Source organism: Ictalurus punctatus, chromosome 20 (genome assembly GCF_001660625.3).
Source record: "Ictalurus punctatus breed USDA103 chromosome 20, Coco_2.0, whole genome shotgun sequence".
Taxonomy (NCBI): domain Eukaryota; kingdom Metazoa; phylum Chordata; class Actinopteri; order Siluriformes; family Ictaluridae; genus Ictalurus; species Ictalurus punctatus.
The window spans coordinates 19832195-19853740 of record NC_030435.2 but is presented as its reverse complement, the minus strand read 5'-3'; the positions used below and the strand labels follow the sequence as shown (position 1 = coordinate 19853740).

Sequence of the window (21546 nt, the reverse complement as noted above, 5' to 3'; positions counted from 1 at the left end):
AATCGTCACTACGGGGTGAATCGTTGCGCACGAGACACGGCGAGTGTGTTTGAATATCGACAAGAGGCCCCGACACGGTCGAGGGTGCCAATACTTTAACGGATATACAGAGATGTTTGCGTGCCGACGTCAATCGCATGGCGTTTTAAGAGCGCGAAAAAAAACAACAACACAAAGAGCAACGGTTTTACGTGGCTGGATCGCGAATGGTTGAGCAGCGTTCCAAAAAGCTAGCACGGTGGTTTGCTTCATCTACACACACACACACACACACACACACACATTTATTTCCTGAGCCACCTCACAGCAGTTGAAAAACCCTGAACAATAAACCTCTCACCTAGTCCATCTGTGAGCTATATCCTAATGTTCTATACTCTGCTGGTCTGGACATACAGGAGAATAAAAGTGGCCTGGCAGGGAACTCACTTTCCCATCAGCCCCCCTGTGATGTCTACCACTGCTATGGGGCATTTAATAAAATGCCTGGCTGAGTGAGGCTATAAGGGAAAGTGAACTAAAACCCACAGCATGATCCACCAGCACCGATGTCTAACTACAGTCCAGTGTGCTTCATCTCTCAGAAACGAGGAGCAGAAAGATTCGGCTCATCTATACGACTCCTCACGCACGTAAGTACGATACTGGACTGCTTACAGGTTATCCGAAGCACACACGGATTGGACAGCGATTTACGACACTTCAACAGGAAGCTGTTGAAATGCGCCGACAATCCTTTAATCACTAACTATGGGCCTCATTTATCATGTCTGTAAAATCATTTCATAGACTAAACCAAACTAAAACGTCCGGTCAGATTCACACGATGACTGCTAAAGGCTAATTCTTCATGGTCAGGTCCATACGTTGATCAGCTACCTGCGAATAACATTTAGTCACCACAAAACTCGGTAAAAGGCAAAGTTTACAGTGAGCTACGGGAAAAAAAAACGAACAAAACGATGACTAAATGGTCTCCCGATCGGGACGTGGGCTAAATCTTCCAGTAACGCAGCTCAGCCATTGCAGAGGCTCTGCAGAAGTGGTTTCATCTCATCACCGACGTTTCAGTGACCTCAATACGTGAAATGCAAACCGATCCGAGACCACCGACGTGAGCAAGCCAAGCCAATCAGGTGGCACGAGTAGGTCATTCCGTTGCTGCATTCTAGAGGTCGGAACGCACAGTTCAGGGGAAAAGAATAAGAAAACGCCCTCTCGACTCGGAAAGCCTGCTCAGGGGGCACCGGAGTGGCGCAACAGTAAAGCGTGGACGGGATACGCTCTCTCCCCGTCAATCACGGGAACGCTAGCCGAGTCTGGGAGCTCATGCGTGCGGGAGTAGTCGGATAGCGCTGTCCTTCTAGGGTTTTACGCCGCCCCCTGACATCGCATGAGCAGCAGTTCGAAAAGACGGTGGTTTTGGCTTAACGTGCCTCGGAAGAAGAATGTGATAGCATTAGCCTTTACCGTATTAGATAGGTAGCGGTCATGTGATAGGGGAGAACAAATTAGGGAGAAAATGATGGGGGATGGGTGATCCCCTTAACTTAAATGTCATCAAATAAATGTGCATTAACGAGAAGCAAACGAACGCTTAACACTTTTAATGAGTTACCCTGTATATACACAAGTATTTGCTTTAGATCGATCCCTTTGAGGTCAAAAGAGACTTCATTCCATGCACTTCTGAGGTACAATATATAAGGCCAAAAGTTTGTGGACAACCGCCCAACTCCCATATATGGTTCTTCCGCAATGAAGCACAATCGTATAGAATGTCTTTAAATTGCTTTTGTTCTAGGCAATGATGTGAAACAACCGAGTTCATGAAATTTGTGCTTGCAATTTAAATAAATAACCTGACAACGCAGGCATATATAGCTTCAAATTCTATCAATCGATCAATCGCTCAATCAATCATTTAAGATTCACATTAGTGAGCATCTTTATATGTGAATTTACACAAGTTCAGGACTTTTCCTCATATGCAGCATGAAGCGAGACACATCTTTGACTTACCACATCCAGTGGAGAGATAGAGGAGCACTACGAGAGCCTGCAGCCCACTGGGACCACACACACACCCCATCCTGAGGGAAAAAAAAAGAGAGAGTATACTGTAAGATACTGGAAACACCGCTGTGATCTGAATCCGAAATGAAGCTTTATTGGCTGTTTGAGGGTCACACAAAAGACATTCATTAAAAAAAGATTCCACCAAAAGATTCTCTCTCTCTCTCTCTCTCTCTCTCTCTCTCTCTCGTTTGCTTTCCCCATCTAAGCCTGTGTTGATAATTTATAAACTAGCACCCTGACCTTCCACCAATCTCTCATCATCAGCGTGAACACAGCCAACCTTCTTTCGCTGCCATCTCCACAAGCATATCATTACACGCTCACACACACACTCACCCGGGCAGATAAGACTGAAAAGCGAGAGCCTCTTTCAGCAGAGGCGACCTGTGACATTCGTCAGTAGTAAGGGCATTATGAAACGCGAGTGCCTTCCCACACACACACACACACACACAAACACACACACTTAACTGATGAGGCACACTCAGCGTCCTGATGAAAAATGAAAAACACCAGGGTTTATTAGACTTCCTGCATGTCCTTTATGACCAGGAGGAAGGGGAAAGATGAATGTAAATGTGCGTTGAAAGTACAAAAAGTTTCACTTTTTTAATCAAATATAGAATAGCAATCAGGTGGCCCGGGAAGTGGCACATGCTGAATGTTAATGAGCTTTGCGTCCCTTTCCTTCCCTCTCTCTTTGTCTTTCCCGTTTTCCTTCTTTCTGGCACTCACACACTTCACACACAGTTTTTCTGCATTTTCCTTCTTCGCCTCTGCTCAAGAAAAAAAAACAAAAACCTCTCTTTCTCCCTCTCTCTCTCTTTGTGGGTGGTCATGCTGCCTTTTACGGGTTCTTTTTAAACGTATAATTTTTTTGTCTCATCACACAAACCCTGCAGCCAAAAAGCAAACAAACCCCCAAACAACAACAACAACAACAACAACAACAACAAAAAACCATAGCCTGCAGCTTTAAAGGTGCCATTTATAAAGTTTAAAGGTGTTCCTAGACCTGTAGTAATCACTGAATTTTCAAAATTTCAATGTAATGGAACCCCCTACTTTCTTCAAATCAAGCTTTGATTTACATTTCAGGTCCTCCACCACCTCATAAAACAGAACTGCATGCTCTAAAAATCACACATTGCTCCTTTAAGTTCTTCTTACTGTATATGACAGCATGAATAAGCTGCAGGACAGACGACAGCCAGGGCATAGCTTGTTAAAAAGATACATGGGAGCAATGACAGTGTGTGTGTGTATGTGTGTGTGTGTGGTTTATGATTGGCTTTCTGAACACATTGCTTGCCTGTTTGCGTTTCGCCAGCCCAACTCTTGGCAGGGAGAAGGCAAGTGTGAAGAGAGCTTATGTAGCCCATCCATTATGCATGTGGAGAGGGCCCAGTGCCACTGAACGGACATCACACGGGCATCATGTGGGCACAGTAACCAGATGCCAAAGAAAAAGACGGAGGGAGAGAATATTCTGCCAGAGAGCAGGGCATGAGCGTCATAAAGCACAGATGAGCCGCCAAAAAAAAGCATCCAGGGAAAAGAGAGAGAAAAACACAGATGAACAGTTGCATGATATATTGATTGTTAATCTGTATCTCTATATTGGTTTTTCGCAAACTGAATATGGCAGACGTCAGCTGAGTCCTCTAATGCGCCACAGTTTCGTTCACAAAGGCTTCAGATAAAAGTTCGGTGGGTGTTGAAGTTATATTATTGACCAAAAAAGTTTCTACTCATTCATTCGTTGATTCGCAGATAATGTGTCCTAAATGGATACAAATATGGATACGAATAGGAGGTGCGTCATTGTTGCTGTTTTTTGAAAACTTGCCAAGTTTTTACCTCAAATCAAGTGAGCGGTCAGATATGAAGCTCCTGGCCATGTTCGTAAAAGTCCCTGTGAACTGCCTTGTAATATGCAGCATTATTCGGTGTGTTGACGTAAAGTCAGGGCGGGACATATTGAATGGCTCCTCCCCCTTTTAAAAAAGCTAATAGTGTTTAGCTTACCTCACAGCCCAGGCTAAACTTGACAAAAAATTGACAAAAAATCGAAACTTGACAAAAATTTACTTGACAAAAAATCGAAATTGAAAAAAATTTAACTTGAATAAACTCAAGACATTTCCTTCTTAACCAAGTTACAGTTGGGAAATGGAATAAAACGCACGCGTTCGAACTACAAGTTGTCCGATAGTGGATTTTACCGATACCGATAACCGAGTTGGACGGTACCTACCTGCCGATAACCGATTAATCTGCCGATAGTTTTTTAAACCGACCCTGAATGGAAACATAACACTCAGAGTAAAATATTGCTGAACTTTATTACAAAAATTGTAGCAAGAAATATAGCATGAAAATGTACTGTCCTTTTTTTAAATGAAATAAATACATTTTATAAAAATATAAAAAATATTAATATATATCACCTATTAATAAATCTTAAAGTAAATAAAATATATACATCCAAACTGAACCAAAAACTAACACGCCAAATAACAAAGAAAATAGAGACATCCAAAATGAATAAAAAAAAAAAAAACACTTCAAATAACACAACGAACTTGGTCTTCGATAGTTTTTATTTCGCCTCTAGCGGCCGCTCTCGTACTGTATAATGACAGCGGACCCTTCTCAACCGCTCCCACAACGGACGCAACCGGTAAAAGCTATAGGTGTTGATTATTGCTGATAACCGATAGTTCCAACTATCGGTATTGGTGCCAACAAATAAGTCCGATCAGTCGGTCAACCTCTAGCTCGAACAGCTAAGGACACATTTACGACTCTCTGACTCAACAATGGCAACTTCGGCAAGGTGATTTTTGTAATGTTGGGGGCGGGACAGTTCAGATTCTAGAGAGCGTTTGACTGGACAGAAAATCTGATGAGAAGCTGAAGTGCAGAATGATGTCATCAAAATTGTTGATCCGTATCGGTGTTAGAGAGAGACTGTAAATTTTGAACGCGTATATCTTCTAAATGCGAAGTTCATCATTGATTTGGAGCGCACTAGATAACCTTGAGGCTAACATTTTCATACTAAAAGCCACAAAACTTCCATTTTGATTTCTTGGGGACTTTAACATGCTTGGTAGCGTGCTTAGGGTTGTGGCGGTTTAAATTAGGCTAGGAGTTTGTTCATATTTTCTGAAACGGAACCAGCTAAATTTGTTATAAATATTGTAGACATGTTCAAACACAAATAATAACTTATGAGCGGGATTTAAAAAAAAAAAAAAAAAAGCACATATCTAGTTCAATGTTCTCGAGTGATGTAGCTGAGATTGAGGAACTGTCAGACCACTTGGGTTTTGTTTCTGGAGTCATAGTGGCAGAGTTCATATTTAATTCAGAAAACAATACAAAACAAAACAATCTTCCACTTTAGGCCACGCCCACTTCAGGTTTCAATCCGAAGACAGATAAGTTAAGATAAGATCTGATGAGATAAGATGTACCTTTATTGATCCCCCATGGTGGAAATTCAGTATATAGTTATTCGAATCACTAAAAAGATGCATAACATGCCCATATATAGTATCTAATGCCCACACATATTCACACCAAGATGCACTTTCAGGTCCACCTACCAGCAAAAGTTTTCTTTGGAGTTGGGAGGAAACTGGAGAACCTGTAGGAAACGCGCCGAATTTGTGTTGAACATGCAAACCTCAGGACAGGACTGAACATGGGTTCCAGGAGCTGTTGGTATTGGGATATGGGCAATAGTTCCTGAAATATTTACATACACATGTTTGTTCTTTTTCTGTGACATTATGAGGAATATTGTGATTATGGTGTATGTATGTATGTTTATAATCACAATATGCTATCATTGTACAGTCCTAACTGGGAGGGGGCTGGGTAGAGAGAGAGAGAGAGAGAGAGAGAGAGAGAGAGAGAGAGAGAGAGAGAGAGAGAAGGCAGGCACTAAGGGGAGTGAGTGAAAGAGAGAGAGAGAGAAGAAGAAGAAGGAGGACTTGGTGTGAGAAAATGTCAAATCATGGCTTGGGACAGCAGCCAAAATTTAATGGCTAATGTACAAGCAGCTAGGACAGACTGAAGGGTAGACAGTGAAAAGAGAAAGAGACAGGGAGATAAATAAAGACTAAGCGAGACTGAAAGAAAAGGGAGCGCTAAAGAGAGACTTATTTACAGGCCTGGGAAGGGCATGCTCTCTCCATTGACACCAATGGTGCCCGAGAGAGACTCTATTGAGATTGAAATGGGGAATGGGTCTCTCAGTGCCTGAACACGATGACGCAGCTCCTGCCTCTACTGTAAATTCTCCATCAGATCCGCCCTTCTCTCTCGGCACAATCGTTTAGCTTTAGACAGCCAATCGTTTAGAAAAGACGGTCCTTTCAGGCTTTACAAGGCTTTTAGTTGGCTATGATTTAAATTGCTTTGGTTAGCTCTGCTCCTGGATTGTACAAAGAGGTAGCAGCTTATTGAAATTGGACTCTGGAACATGGGGCATGCAAGCTTCTGGACATTTTTCCCTTGGCTTGTTTTCATGATTGCATTTTTTTTTTCCCAGACTCAGGACCAAGTGTGAAAGCTATTTTCGAGTGTAGAGAATGATTCCAGGTCCTCATGGATACAGTGGGCTCACTTCCACCAAAAGGGTGCTGTCTGCATCAGGTGTGGAAGTTATCTGCTCTCAGAGCTGCACCAGACTTACTCGTCACATGACCTCCGGTTGAGAGGGTCATCATGACGAGCGGAAGAGACAGAATGCCTTATTAATATATTGGCTAAAACCAGACTTTCATAGCACTGGAGCACTATAATTAGCTCTATATAGCACTATAATTAGCTCCCCTTTGTCACGTGACTGCTTGTAGTGACAGGATTGTGAAAAATGCACGTCTTGTGCTGGCCTGCATGGCTAAAAAAAATCCAACAGCTCTTTGTTTGCATGTGTTTGAGGCTTGGTACCAAACAAAAAGAATTAAAAAAAAAAAAAAAACACTAAATGAATGAACTTTGACTTCCACTTTGTAAACCTGTAAAAGCAAATCAATGATTATGAACCTCTTCGCAAAACTCCCCCAGAATCATTCCTTGGTACACACTCAAGTATTTAGGGCAAGAGTGTAAAAACATCCCTAATGGACCAAATCGTGTATTTTCTCAATACTCAAAGAAGCCGTTTGCCTTTTTACACCTCACATCGAAAAAAATGTCTTCTGATGACGACTATTAATGGTAACCTGAGTCAGACATATGCTTAAGAAGGCTTATGCAAAACCCTGAGATCTGGTTTCTTTTCCATTTTTCTGATCCCCAGAATCAAGGATTAGAAATAAGGAGATTATCGAATTGGCAAATCATACACCCAAGGAAACGCGGCCAGTAGATATGTTGTCACATCTACGGGAAGACAGTGACAGAGAAAAACATCTACATATTTGTCAGCATGAAGCTTTGGGATATGTACTGTAATAACACAAGATATACATGCATAAAAAAAAAAATAGTTTCTCTCTTTTTGTGAGAAAGAGAGAAAGTTCGCAATATTTTTGAAAAAGTGTCCCTTTTAGATTACTATAACTAGTCCTACAATCCAAATGTTGCTGTCATTTTGTATCTACAAGTAGACCAAAATAGAGGTTAGCACTAAAAAAAACAGCTCATAACACTCCAATTTTGTCCTTCTAGTTCATTTTAGGATACAGATAAAGGAATACTGTAGCATTTATTTAACCTATTATCTACTATATTTACCGCATCTGTACTGTACATGTGGATACTATTGCACATGCTGAGTGTTAGAAATTCGGCAAAGACGAGCCAGTACCTAGGAGACTGGCGCTCGATTTTCAATTTCTCCATGTATATAGAAAATGATCAGCTTCTTACCAACTATACTGGAGAATTCAACAGCACTGTAGTATAATAATACACATCAGTAGTTTTAAATGTCTCTGACTGGGATATAACCAGTTCCCTCTAGCTACTGCAGAAACAAGACATCATCTCTGGCTCTAAATCATACTTGTGGGCACAAAGAAAACACTCCGCCTTCCTGGCCCTATTCCCCCGGCATGCCTGGCTGCGTATCATTACATTGCATGAGGAAGTGTCCCTTCAGGGCCTGATCATAAATCCCCAATGTGAGGACAGAGCCCTGTTAGGACCCTTAGCTTAATCAAACTTCTTGTGGCAGCAGTGATGGATGAGCTCATAGCACAGGCAGCCATATTGGAAGCGCTGCGGTGCCATAACCCTCATCGATCCACTGGTCTCCTCCACTCTGGACCTTTTGGAGAGGACAAGCACTGCGGAAAAGTGGATGGCTCACATTTAAATACCGCCAGAAGAGTAGGCTTGGATGGGAATTACAGATGACAGTCCTGCTGAGGACATCAGTCTCTAGATATGAAGAAACAAGTCACCTTGATACACATTGCCCTTGCTTTTCTAATAGAGTGAAAGGAATGATCTCTGCAAGTGTGTTTGTAATGTGAGTGTGTAAAAGCCTAATACCGTACACACATACACGAGATGCCAACGATTTATAAAAACAAATGGTGATGTTTTCATTTTTCAGGAGATTTTCACAGCAGTGCTGAATTCTCAAATGGAATTGGTCAGAAGTTATTGTTAATTTTCTCTAACAGCAGCTCTGGTATCGGTTTAGTTGGCATTAGTGACTTTAGTAAGATGCTTATTTGAAACTTTATGGAAGGAGTCTCCAGTGTCAGTTTTCTGCCAGAGGAAAGTCTTCAGCACTTTTGCTGGTGAGGGAACAATGTTTTAAAGTTGCTCTAACCAAAGCAATAACGTGAACTAACTAGTTTCACAGATGTTCCATAACATTAACAGTAACTACATGTAATTGGATTAACGTATGATGTATGATTTATTAATTAATGAAAAATTGCAATCAAGGCACAGTGGCTTAACTATGTGTGTGCGGAGTTTGCATGTTCTCCCCGTGCTGCGGGGGTTTCCTCCGGGTACTCCGGTTTCGTCCCCCAGTATATGCATGGTAGGCTGATTGGCGTGTCCAAAGTGTCCGTAGTGCATGAATGGGTGTGTGAATATGTGTATATGTTTGTGTGCCCTGTGATGGATTGGCACCCTGTCCGGGGTGTACCCCACCTTGTGCCCGATGCTCCCTGGGATAGGCTCCAGGTTCCACGTGACCCTGAAAATGATTAAGTGGTATGGAAGATGGATGGATGGCAGAGTGGCTTAGTGGTTAGCACGTTGGCCTCGCACCTCCAGGGTTGGGGATTCGTGCATGTTCTCCTGTGCTTAGGGGTTACCTCTGGGGACTCCGGTTTCCTCCACCAGTCCAAAGACATGCGTTCTAAGTTGACTGGCATTTCCAAATTCTCCGTAGTGTGTGAATGTTCCCTGTGATGGGTTGGCACCCTGTCCAGGGTGTCCGCTGCCTCCTATCCCAAGTTCCCTGGGATAGGCTCCAGGCTCTCCATGACCCAGTGTAGGATGTGCAGTATGGAAAATGGATGTATGGATGGATGGAGGTTGCTGTGGTATAAAATTAATAATCGGTGTGATAACACTGACTCATCTTCCATGAAGTGGGCGTGGTCTGTTATTCTAACGAGCATGCTTGACGGACATCCCTCTATCAATCCCCAGCAAACTCAAATGAAACTAAAAACATTGGGACAAATGGTGAAAGTCGAGACTGTTCAACCGGCACGATGATGGAGTTATCACAGTAGGTTATGCTTACTAGGATAGATTTCTTGCACTAGTTTGCTTTAGCAGTTTCAGCTTTAGGATCCCTGAGGTTTAAAATGATTTGCTTGCTTCCATACTAATTGGCTTGCATTTTACAGCAGTGCTGTAGGGAAGCTCTGTCCTGCTCCAGGGGTGCAGGGTGATTACTGATTCCTGGAGATTAAAACACACACAAAGTCAATCAAACACTCACCCTCCAGATAATTAAAATAGACCAGGGACTGGGAATAGGAAGTAATGAAGACTTTGAACTTAAAGCAAAGCCAGCAACCACAAAGAGGAACCACAATCCGGTTTATGTGGATTACGGCTGTGGAACCACCTACATGTGTGTGATCCTGATATTGATGGCGCTCGTGGTTTTTAATTAGTATTATTGTGTTATTGGATCTTTCCAATTAAATAATAGTTGATGCAGAGAAGTGATGAGAAAGTGAATTAGTTAGATGTCACAGTCAGTGTGGCAGTTTACCCCAGAGGTAATGGTGGGTGGAAAGTGAGGGAACATCTTTCAATTAGAGGTGGGAGAAACGGAGACGAGAGTGTCTCAGGATTCAGCCTGTGGCTGAGGGTTTTGGACGAGCTGTCAGTCCCTGTGTGAACTCTTCACAGTCTCTGTCAGACTTGCCAACTGAAGCAGCCCTTATTATACTATAATTATATTTTACCAACACAACTATCCAGTCTTTCTATCTCTATGCCTCAACACGACACACAAATAGAAAGACAAAGTACAGAGAGGGTGCATTTTTAAATTCCCAATATTTTCATTCATGCTCTCAGATCGAAAGCTTCCTGATTACACCATCAAATGAGAGCTTAAACAAGAAAACGAATGAAAAAATGGATAGATGTAATCGGTGTATCGCTATCACTTGATGTACTGCTTAATGCTTAGCATAACACTGTTTTTTTTCAATTACACAAAATAATAGTTCAGCTACATTAGCTAAGTTAGTCAGGTAGCTGTTTATTTTAGCTAACATTAAAGTCACCTCTCCAGCAGTAGTTATCTGATGCTAATTAGCTTGCAACTTTAACTAGCAAGCCAGCTAACATTAGGCTAAATGTTGCCATGCGTAATAAACACCAGGACTAAAGTAATTTAGTTACTTTCGCTAAGCTAGCCTACTCACTATGTATTTTGTCTACAATTACAGTTACCTCTCCAGCATTAGCTATCTAGCACTTAGTAGCTAGCGAAATTTACTCGCAAGCTACGCCAGGAGTAATGTTAACTAACTAACTAATGGTAGCTTCTGTGTTGTGGTCATATCTAGTTTATCAGTGGTCTGTCACTGGCATTATCAGGATGAGCACAAAGCTTCCTCTCAGAAAAATACTAAATAGAATAAATAGTATAAACACTCAGAAGGCAGAAAAAAATGATAATGACTTATATAAGCATCACACACATGAAGGCCATAAAAGTCTTGGAGAGAACCAAGACTGCATGTCAAATCAAGACAGCAATTTTCCTAAATGCATCCTCATTTCAAGATATTTCTGTGCATAAACATTATTCAAAATACAAATAGCAACCTTTTAAAAAGTTCTCTATGCAATAAACCAGTTGGAGTTAAACATATAAATACTTCACAGTAAACAATAGAAAAAGGGGATCGAAAAGGGAGAGGAGGACACATGTGGGAACAGACCTCTCTTTTTCTGGATCTCCCGCTGTCTTTCTCTCACACACACAGGTTTAATTGGTCGAGATCAAGATCTCTGGAATGTCGGGTGAATAACGTCAGGCTCCATAAGGTGCTTCAGCTCTCTAATGACCGTGGTATAAAAACCAGATCGATGATACGACCAAGACCATCTTGCTCATTTAGAGTCTGTGTCTTAACAGCAGCATCGTTAGGTTCTTATCCGTTCAACAAGTGACAACGTGACAGGCGGCAGTTGGATCTCATATGCAGCAAACTGCGATGCACTGTGTGTTCCGACACCTTTCTATTAGCCAGCATGAACTTTTCCTGAACCTTCCCACTCTTCTGTAGAATCAGACCAGACGGTCTAGTCTTCACTCCCCATGTGCATCAATGAGCCTTGGGCAGCCATGACCCAGTCGCAGCTTCACCGGTTGTCCTTCCTTGGCCAACTTTTGTTAGGTACTAACCACTGCGCACCGTGAACACGCCACAAGACCTGCTGTTTTGAAGATGCTCTGACCCAGTCGTCTAGCCATCACAATTTGGCCCTTGTTAAGGTCACTCAGAACCTTACGCTTGCCCATTTTTACTGCTTCCAACACATCAACTTTGAGAACTGAATGTTCACTTGCTGCTTAATATATCCCTCCCCTTGAAAGGTGCAACTGTAATAAGATCATCAATGTTATTCACGTCACCTGTCAGTGGTATCAATGGTATGGCCGATCGGTGTTTATTATCTGTAGTTACTAGCAGTTCTCATCGGAATTAAAACAACACTGGACACGTGCATGCCCACAAGCAACAACTGTATGTGTCATTGTTTGCTAGTCTGAACAAAGGGTGCAGCTCCTAAACTTCTAAACTCCTAAACAAACAAGCTTTTTAACCAAGCATGCTTCATAACCATGTTCTAATTTTTTCTGATTCTGTCTACTTTTCCCTTTGTCACAGCAGCTGTGATCACACTGAAACCAAGGCACTGGAACACTGCAGAGGCTGTGGTGTCCAAAGGTTCAACTCAAACCTGCAACATCTTCAGTACTGGCTGCAATGCCCCAATACTGGGAGCCCACCAACTGTCAGGCCAAAACAAAAACCCTGTATCCAACTTTGTAAAACAAAAGACTTAATGCTCTTTGAATGCCACGTTGGACTTGAATAGCCTTTCTAGCTATTTAGGAGTTTTTGGGAAATCCAGATTCCCCTTGGCATTTTGGCTTGGCATTAGCTTATCCTGGCTCTGAAGCTAGGCCTCCTGTTTTCCTCTCTTTAACAGTCTCCTGCAATGCCAAGTCTCTCAATGCCAGTTACTGAACACAGTGCCAGTCCACTTCCTGTTCTCCATGGCCATCAAAGTGAAGCACATTTGACACTGATGCCGTCAGAGCAACACTGGTCCACTGGTGCTAGTGTGGCTGCTGTAAATGGCAGCCACTTTGCCACTTTATCCACATGCTTCCGGTTTCTTATAGTGTATGCATGTAGGGATAAAAAATTTTGCAGCCACAAGCAGGCAGAGCCAAGGTGGTCCAAGGGCACTTGACTCATGAAAGAGGGCCATGATGGAATATCAAGAAGGAGGTGTAATTTTGAGAGTCCTATAATACTGGTACTTGTTTTCCCGGGGCTGGCTAAGGGGGAATGAATAACTATCATCAGGTGTGGTCATCAGATCAAACCCACGAAACCAGACACCTCACATTCCTTTCAAAAACATAAGGACATATTCGTAAATATCTGTGATTAGCTGTCACATTGATATTTTAACTTGAAGCGAATACATCCTGCGTGACTTTGTGGGTCCGCTTTCCACTGAGCTGACACCGGGACAACACCCCATCACTGATTATTTTCCTATCAGACCAGGCACCTTCATTTCTAACCACAAAAACTGCAAGGTAAAAAAAGGCTTTTGCACAAAGAAATAAGCAACAGTCATAACAATAAGTCATGCTCTGTAGTGCCTGCGCAAAAATAGTCCTGAGGCCTGTGTGAAAGATTACAACATGGTTCTGTTAGATTTAATTACCATGTTGTTATAAGCAACTCGTTTAAAAGCTGCAGTTCCAGGAATAATTAATCAAGAAAGTCTTTTCTGTCTCATCATATTTTCTGTTCAGGTGTTCATTAGAGCAATTAGAAGTTGTCATACTAAATTATTTCGTTCAGGCTGGATGGAACTGAGTGGATTTTAATTAATTAACGGAGCACTTTTTTTTTTCTTTAAAGGAATGCTTACAAATCTTTAAAGAGTTCTTGAATCAAGAACTGTGCTGCAAATAATTATAATAATGATGCAGCATCATGTTCTGCAAATACAGTAGTCAGATTGAAGTGTCTTCAGTGCAGCGTAACTATTGACGAAGTCTTTATTGGTCACATATACATTACAGCACAGTGAAATGCTTTTCTTCGCGTACCCCAGCATGTCAGGAAGTTGGGGTCAGAGCACAGGGTCAGCCATGATACAATGGACCATGGACATCTCCTGAGACTATCTACCCTTACCTTAACACACACTTTCTCTCCAGTAATGATCAACCCTGAGGCCAGTTCCAGCATGGTCTGACCAGCTATCAGCTGCCAAGACACAGGCTGAGCTGGTCAAACTGGTAGATGAAGTTATTTCCCAGCATCTTAATTACTTGACTAAATTGCTCAATAAATAGTGGATGTTGGTTTTCCAGGTGTGTCCCCCCCCAACAGGGGCCCAACAGTGGCAGCCTAGCAGTGCTGGGGCCCGAACCCCTGACCTTCCGATCAGTAACCCAGAGCCTGGCAGTGCTGGGGCTTGAACCCCCAACCTTCCAATGAGTAACCCAGAGCCTGGCAGTGCTGGCAGTGTTGGGGCCTGAACCCCGAACCTTCCAATGAGTAACCCAGAGCCTGGCAGTGCTGGGGCTTGAACCCCTGACCTTCCTATCAGTAACCCAGAGCCTTAACCACCAAGCCACCACTGCCCCCCTGAACAAGTCCGTGTGAGGGTACTGAATAGTAATTAGTATCTAGAATAGGTGTGAGAAACAATAATAATAAAAACAAAAACAGATTCACTGGAGATATTAAGGTTCGTGTCCACAGTGCGAGAGTAACAGATGGCTCTGAGACTAAACGACCTTTTAGGTGTCAGACAGTGAAGCAGGAGTTAAACGCCGTGTTGTTTAGCGTGCTTTGGCAGTTTTAGTAGGATTAGAACCGTGGAGATTCTCAGAAATCTTACTTGTGGTAGAAAAACATCCATAGCAATATAAAGATATACATGCCAGATGGTGCTTCAGAAAAGGTCATTTAAACACCACATCCAAACTCTAAACTTCAAATTTGAATTTAAAGCATGGACGTAACCTTTCATTAACTTAGCATGAGAACATTCCTTATCCGTCAAGACCTGGTGAGCTCAAAACTATTTTAGCTCGCTTTATCTGTCAGACCAAAAGCACACACATGTTCACAGTCAGAATAGAATCTGGCACTATGAGTTAAAAAATGCATGCATATAAAAAGTGGAATAAAATCTTATTTGTAATTCAACATGTTCCTCACCCCAGTCCACTTTACTCATTTCCATGATGTAACTAGCATGCAATCACAGCATAGGCTAATCAAGTTCAAAGTCACACGTTATCACAAATCGGTGGTGCTAAACATTAAAACCGCTTGCCGTTGGTGTGAGTGTTTCAGCTGTCAATAATTACTCGTGAGCGCCCCCACTTTACACATTGCCGTGATCTCACATAGACATCGTACTAAAGCTGAGCTACATTACAGCTGTCTTTTAGCTAGCAACACTACGTATCAACTACATGGTTGAAGTAAGCCAAGTTCATATTTGATGTCACTTCTCTGCTAAATGAAATTAATAAACAACTCCATTTTGGAGCAAGGTATTAGCCACCATAACCTTTCTTGTAAGAATGGTGTTCATCCCTCCAGTACTGCTCCAGAGACTATGCCAAGAAGCAATGTAGCTGTTCTGGCAGCTTGTGGTGGCCCTACACCGTATTAATGGAGTCGTGAAAGAGAAATCAAATTTTCCTTGATCTTTTGACATATAAGAGGTCATTGTACTATTAAAACGTCCTGCAGGTTTCATAGCTTAATATGTTCTCCTCAGCAGAAAAAGAGCATTTATTTAACCAAGCTTGAAAAACTGCTTCTTTGGATTAGATGGGATTTGTGACATCACATGAGCACATATAGTTGCATATGACTGCCGTTACACCAAGGCATCGACACCTACTTTTACATTATTGCACCGCTGGCCCCGCCCACTGGCGTTCAGTCGCTGAAAACAGTTCCGCACATGTTATAGCAGGGGGCGTTGATAATTAATTCGTAGGCAAAGATGTTAGCCAATCATAGCAGTGGGTGGTTACATTGAAGTCTTAAAAGTAAAGGTCATAAATGATTAAATTTACTATGATTTGTGCAAACAAACTTTACTAACATTATAATTAAAGCTCAGGGAAGATAAAATAAAAAAAAAAAGAATTTGAAACTTAAATTGCAAACTTTATGTTGGGTGTTTATGATGTACAGTTTACTTTAATACACTATATCTACGGTGGGTGAAATAAGTATTGGACGCGTCAACATTTTTTTCAGTAAATATATTTCCAATGAGGCTGTTCACACGAAATTTTCACCAGACATCAATATTAACGCAAGAAATCTGGAAATATCAAGAATTCACAATATTAAAGTCCATAAATGGAGTTATGTGTAATAAAGTGGCCATGTTTGTTTTAGTATAAATCTTCTGGCTCCTGAGTAGGATGTGTGACAACTTTAATATCTTAATGAAACTCAAGTGAGAGTCAGGATTAAATCTCCTGAAAAAATGACATACCTCACATTATAGCTGTATTAGCTAGCAAGTTAGCATTGCACCTACGCCTTAAGAACATTTTCACTTGTTTTATATCTGTACTAAAGAGTTAGTCTTTAACACAACGTGGATGGATGGATGTGGAAATCAAAGATTTCAAGTGTGGGAGCGTCAAGTTCAACGTGGTTTTATTTGATCAGAAATTGCTCACGAGCCCGGGTAGCTACTCTTACCTTATCAACTGTACCTTACCTCAGAGTGATATGCTTTATAGATATAGAAACATTAATGAATTCATAATATAGCGAACAAAAAGTAAAATGCAACACTGGTTCTAATAAACTTGATTAACATACATCCTCCTTCTTGTTTGTCATACTTGTTGGCCATCTTCCTCTCACATCCCATAATAGCTGTTTTTCTCTCTCTTACCTATCTACCAAAAAAGGGGAGTTTCAGAACTGTAAGGGATGCTAACAAAGATTCTCTATTGCTCATATCTCTGCTATGTGATATGAGTATGAAAAAAAGTCTTTTAGTAAACTAACACACACACACACACACACACACACACGTCCTTGAACGTTGGTGCTTCTTCTCTAACAAACATCTTGCTTCATAGAAACACAGATGGCCTACAGAATACAGAGACAAAGAGAAAAGCATAATATACTAAAAATTTTCTCCACTAAGGGGAAAATGAATTATTCCTCATCACGGATGTTTTTTTCCCCCAAAATTTATTTCGGGACCAATAATGTTTATCTTATGTTACCTTATGTACCACAGTTTGACATCTGGGTGGGTCAGCTTGGCATTTGGGACCACCAGAGTCAGTGCAGCAGGACCAATTGACAAATTAAGCCCAGTTCATACTAGCCTATGAAACAAACCGAATAGCACTAAGACGAAAAGGAATCTCACCCACACTTCCATTCTCTCCGGCTTCATAATCCACCGTACTGTATCTATCCAAAAAACATGCACACACGTCAAACACTCCTCTCTAGCACATCTCGAGTATAATCCCTGCGTTTGGAGCTGTTTTTCATGCTGCTTTTTGTATTCGCCAGTCGAAAGAATCCCTACTGCAGACTCCAGAAACCTCCGGAACACAAACTGTGAGCCACAACAATGTTATCGGAGTGTTTTATACAACAAAGCTTTGGTCCTTCTGATTCCTTTTAATCTCGCCACTTTTGTCCAAAGACACTGGTGTATCACTGCAGGTCACCTGGGGGCTTCTGAGGCTTTGTGAGTTTAGATTAAAAGAAAAAAAACTATACATTTTCATGTCAAAAGAAAAAGTCCCAAAGAGCCAAATTTACACAAAAGACTCTGTGTCTGGCTTTGGTCTCTGTATCGCTCGGTTTCTTTACCCATTTCTTTAGTCGCAGTGGGTCATTAATCTTCCACAGTGTCCTGTGGAGGCAAGTCAAAGGTCAAGAACCAGTGCTGATCAGATAGTCTAATTTTCTGATTGATTGCAGCCAATACGGTCAATAGAGTAATTAATATAAACCAGGTGTGTGTTTTGCAGTGCTTAATAATGGACAAGGTTGTCCTGGGCACATTAATGAGATGCGGTATGCATGTCATTGCATAACTCTTACAAAATTAATGATTGTAACGTGTAAGGAATATAAAAAACAACAGAGCACACTGTTATACTGTAGGAAAATATTCAGTGATGCAGTGGTGCGATGTGACTTGATGGGAAGCAGAATTATGTCTTTTTTGGCATCAGTTCATGCCGGGTCAGGCTGGTGCTCACATTCCCCATTTCTCTCTCTCACACACACTCAGTTATATATGTGACACACTTTCAGCGTGTTTAACTAACATCCAATCAGTTGTGCTTGATAAAGTATCAGATTTCAACTGACAGTGGCATGTACACACACACACACACACACACACAGACCAGAGACACACAGCAACCTTGACAGGGACAGAAGGCAGGCGTACATTATTCCAGGCATTTTTATTTTTTACAACCAACATACATGTCTATTTGTGTTTCCATCCTTGCTCATCTAAAAATACATAAGCCTTTTGCCCTTGCTTCGTATTGCTGGCCACGAATCTGTGTGTTTATTCATTCTGCTTTATCTCATATTGAGCATTTCTATTGCATTCTGTTGAAATATAAATCAATTTGAACACAATATCTGCTGACATGGTAGGAACCTGCTATAAATATTTTACCTGTTATTCATGGTTATTGAATCAAAATACAATATAGAGCCAAGCATGCCTGTTGCTGCTTTAAAAGAAAACGTGCTATGAATCCTGTGGCATCAATATTCTCTTTAGAAGCCATATTTATATTAACAAGCATACAATGAGTGCAACAACCGGCGGAGAGAGAATAGCATTACAGAATCAATACAGGTTCTCTGTATCTCAGTAAAAATCCAATACTACACATCTTTGTCTTCTTTATTACTAGTGTTCTATTATTTAGAAATGTAGTAGGCGTGGCCTCTGCACCTGTCAGATCTAGAGGAGGACGTGTGGCCTCTGTGCCAGCCACCCACAAAAGCGGAAGCATGGTCTCTGTCAGTCAGTCACAGTGAAGGAGGTGTGGCATCTGTGCCTCTCAGATCTAGTGAAGGAGACATGGGCTGCATCCGAAAATCCCTACTACACAGTAGGCGAAAAGCAGTACACCAAAGGAGAAGTATGTCCGAATTCTCAGTATTCATAAAACAGTAGGCGAGAAATACCCTGACGACCTACTGCTTCCGCCGAGAGTCTGCAGTATGGAAAGACTGGACACTGTGGATACTGCGCTATCCCATAAGGCAACGGGACTGACACGGAAGAGCTGTCAGAACTCACGCTTCGTAGTACGTCCGAATTGTATTCATGCTTACCACTTACACTGATCAGTACGTACTGTATCAACGGCCGAGCAGTAGGTACTGAATCGAATGCAGTAGGTAGTAGTCACAGTCTGCGATTTCGGACGTGGCCATGGTCTCAGCGACCATTAGTCCAAGTGAAAGTGGGCGTGGCCTTATTGCCTGCCAGTCCACCTGAAGGAGGCATGGACAGTGAGTCTGTCAAGAAGGTGTGGCCTCATTAACTGTCAATCCAAGTGAAAGCAGGCACAACCTAAGTGCCTGCCAGTCCTAGTGAAGGAGTTGTGGCCTCTGTGCCTGCCAGTCACAACAAAAAAGGTGTGGCCTCTGTGCCTCTCAGATTTAGTGAAGGTGGTGAGGCCAGCAACCATCAGTCTGAGTGAAAGTGCGCATGGCCTTTTTGCCAAGAAGGAGGCATGGCTGCTTTGTTTGTCAGTTGTAGTCAAGGAGCTATGATCCCGGCACCTTTCACTCTTAGGAAAAAGGAGGCGTGGCCACACCAACCACCAGATCCAGTGACCGCAGACATGGCTGCTGTGCCTGCTAGTCCAAGTGAAAAGGAGTCTGGTGAAAGCACCTAGTAAAGCAGGCATGGCTCTGATGTCTGTCATTTGTCATTTGTCAGTGGTCCTGAAGGAAGCGTGGCATCCGCGCCAGTCAGTACTACTGGTCAGTAGCTGTAAAAGAGGCGTTGCCTTTATGCATGTCTGTCCCATTATTACATTGCTAGTCCAATGAAACGCCAATGAATCCTACTGTATTGAATCGGTGGCTGTTTTAATAGATCAGTTTGCTGATTACACATTGAGATGCACATCGATTCAGCTCAGATGGAGACAAGCAAAGTCCTAAGTTACACTGATCCACTGACAACAGGACAGGTTGACATTTTACACAAACAGTTTGCCAACACTAGTCCCCTGCATTAGCTGATCTAATGCTGCCAGTCACTCATAGGGTCGAATGCAGAGTCTGTGAGTGTAAGTAATTAATTAGTACCCTGGGGATGAGTGAGTGGTTTAACAGAAGTGAAGTGGTCCGGGAAGCACAGTGTTACAGCTGAGTGCAAGAGTTTCCACACCCTTAGGACAAAATAGAAAAGACAAAGAAATTTCATTTATAGCAGCAAGGCATGATTGTTCAGTTCACAGATGCCCCTATATAAAATAGCTGGATAATACATGTTAAGATATAAAAGCTACGTCCACATGAATCGAAACCTTTGGAAACGCTCTCCCAAGTGGATAAACAGAAACGCCATTTTTGCGTTGTAGTGTGGTCTGAGAAAACCGAGATATTCAATGATACACAATGACGTATTTTTAGTCATGTGATGCGGTCACGTGATCCGTTCAACTCAAAACAGACAAGATGGTGGATGATGTTGTACTGCAGTTATTGTGCTGGAAAGTAAATAAACGGCGACGGATATGATGCGGGCTAAAGCGTCTTACATTTTTACACATGTGCGGTATAGGGGCGTGCGCGGTTTTAGACGTTTCAATTTGGACTAGCAAACGTTAAAGCGATTTAAAAACGAAAAGCAGTTTTCACTGCATCTACCCAGATTAATGTGGATATAGCCTAATGGTGAATAAAAAAAACAGCTTACAGTTTGCATATTCCTGAATCTGGAATTCTAGAATAGCTTGTAACCCCACCCTTTGCCTTTATAATTGCCTCAACTATTTTGTCATCAGAACTAACTGGGTGTAACGCACTGACGCTATCTGTATCTGTTTAGTGCTTTAAATACCTGCATCTGTATTTTGATTTAAAGCCGAAATAGGTGTGGCCGAAACCTGATTTTTTTGTTTTGATTTGTTTTTTTACTGGGGAAAAAAAAAACTCGGCCAGACGTCTTACAATTCCTTCTTCAAATCAGATCTAGAGACTGAACGGGTCATTGCAGGATGCACGTTTTATTTTTAACTTATTCTATTTCTACTTCTATTTTTTTTATATATATATAAATAGGTTCCTTCGTTCACCCAGAAACCTTGGGGGCGGGAGGGAGGGAGGGGGCGGGGGGAGGTTTCAAAATATTGAACATCATTGTAGCCGCTGCTCTGGTTGCCAAGGAGACTTGATCCAAGCGACTTTTTCTCCCTGCATAGGGATTTCTCTTCTCACCTTAGTCTGTGAAGCTAAGCATATACTAACACGTCTACGTGTGTCAACACTGCAATGTGGTATTAACACTTTTTTTTTTCTACAGACAGCATTGTGTAGTGAAATGAACTGTGCAGTACAATAAGCTCTATGGGTTTATCCTCCATATGGAACAGGATTTGGAATAATAAAGAATTCCTCTGGTGGATTCTTTTTCTTAAGAAACCTTTTAGCTGAGTCTGAACTCTAATGG

The 21546-nt window shown here is 41.8% G+C and overlaps 1 protein-coding gene across 1 annotated transcript in view; it reads right to left on the bottom strand.

Annotated features, from left to right (window-relative positions):
• ncana (neurocan a) overlaps positions 1 to 21546 on the bottom strand; it is a 98103-nt gene that overhangs the window by 65932 nt on the left and 10625 nt on the right. Inside the window, exon 2 of the mRNA XM_017495026.3 lies at positions 2023 to 2093. Within this exon, the coding sequence (XP_017350515.3) occupies positions 2023 to 2092 (70 nt within the window). The 5' untranslated portion in view covers position 2093. The remainder of the gene's footprint in view (positions 1 to 2022; positions 2094 to 21546) is intronic.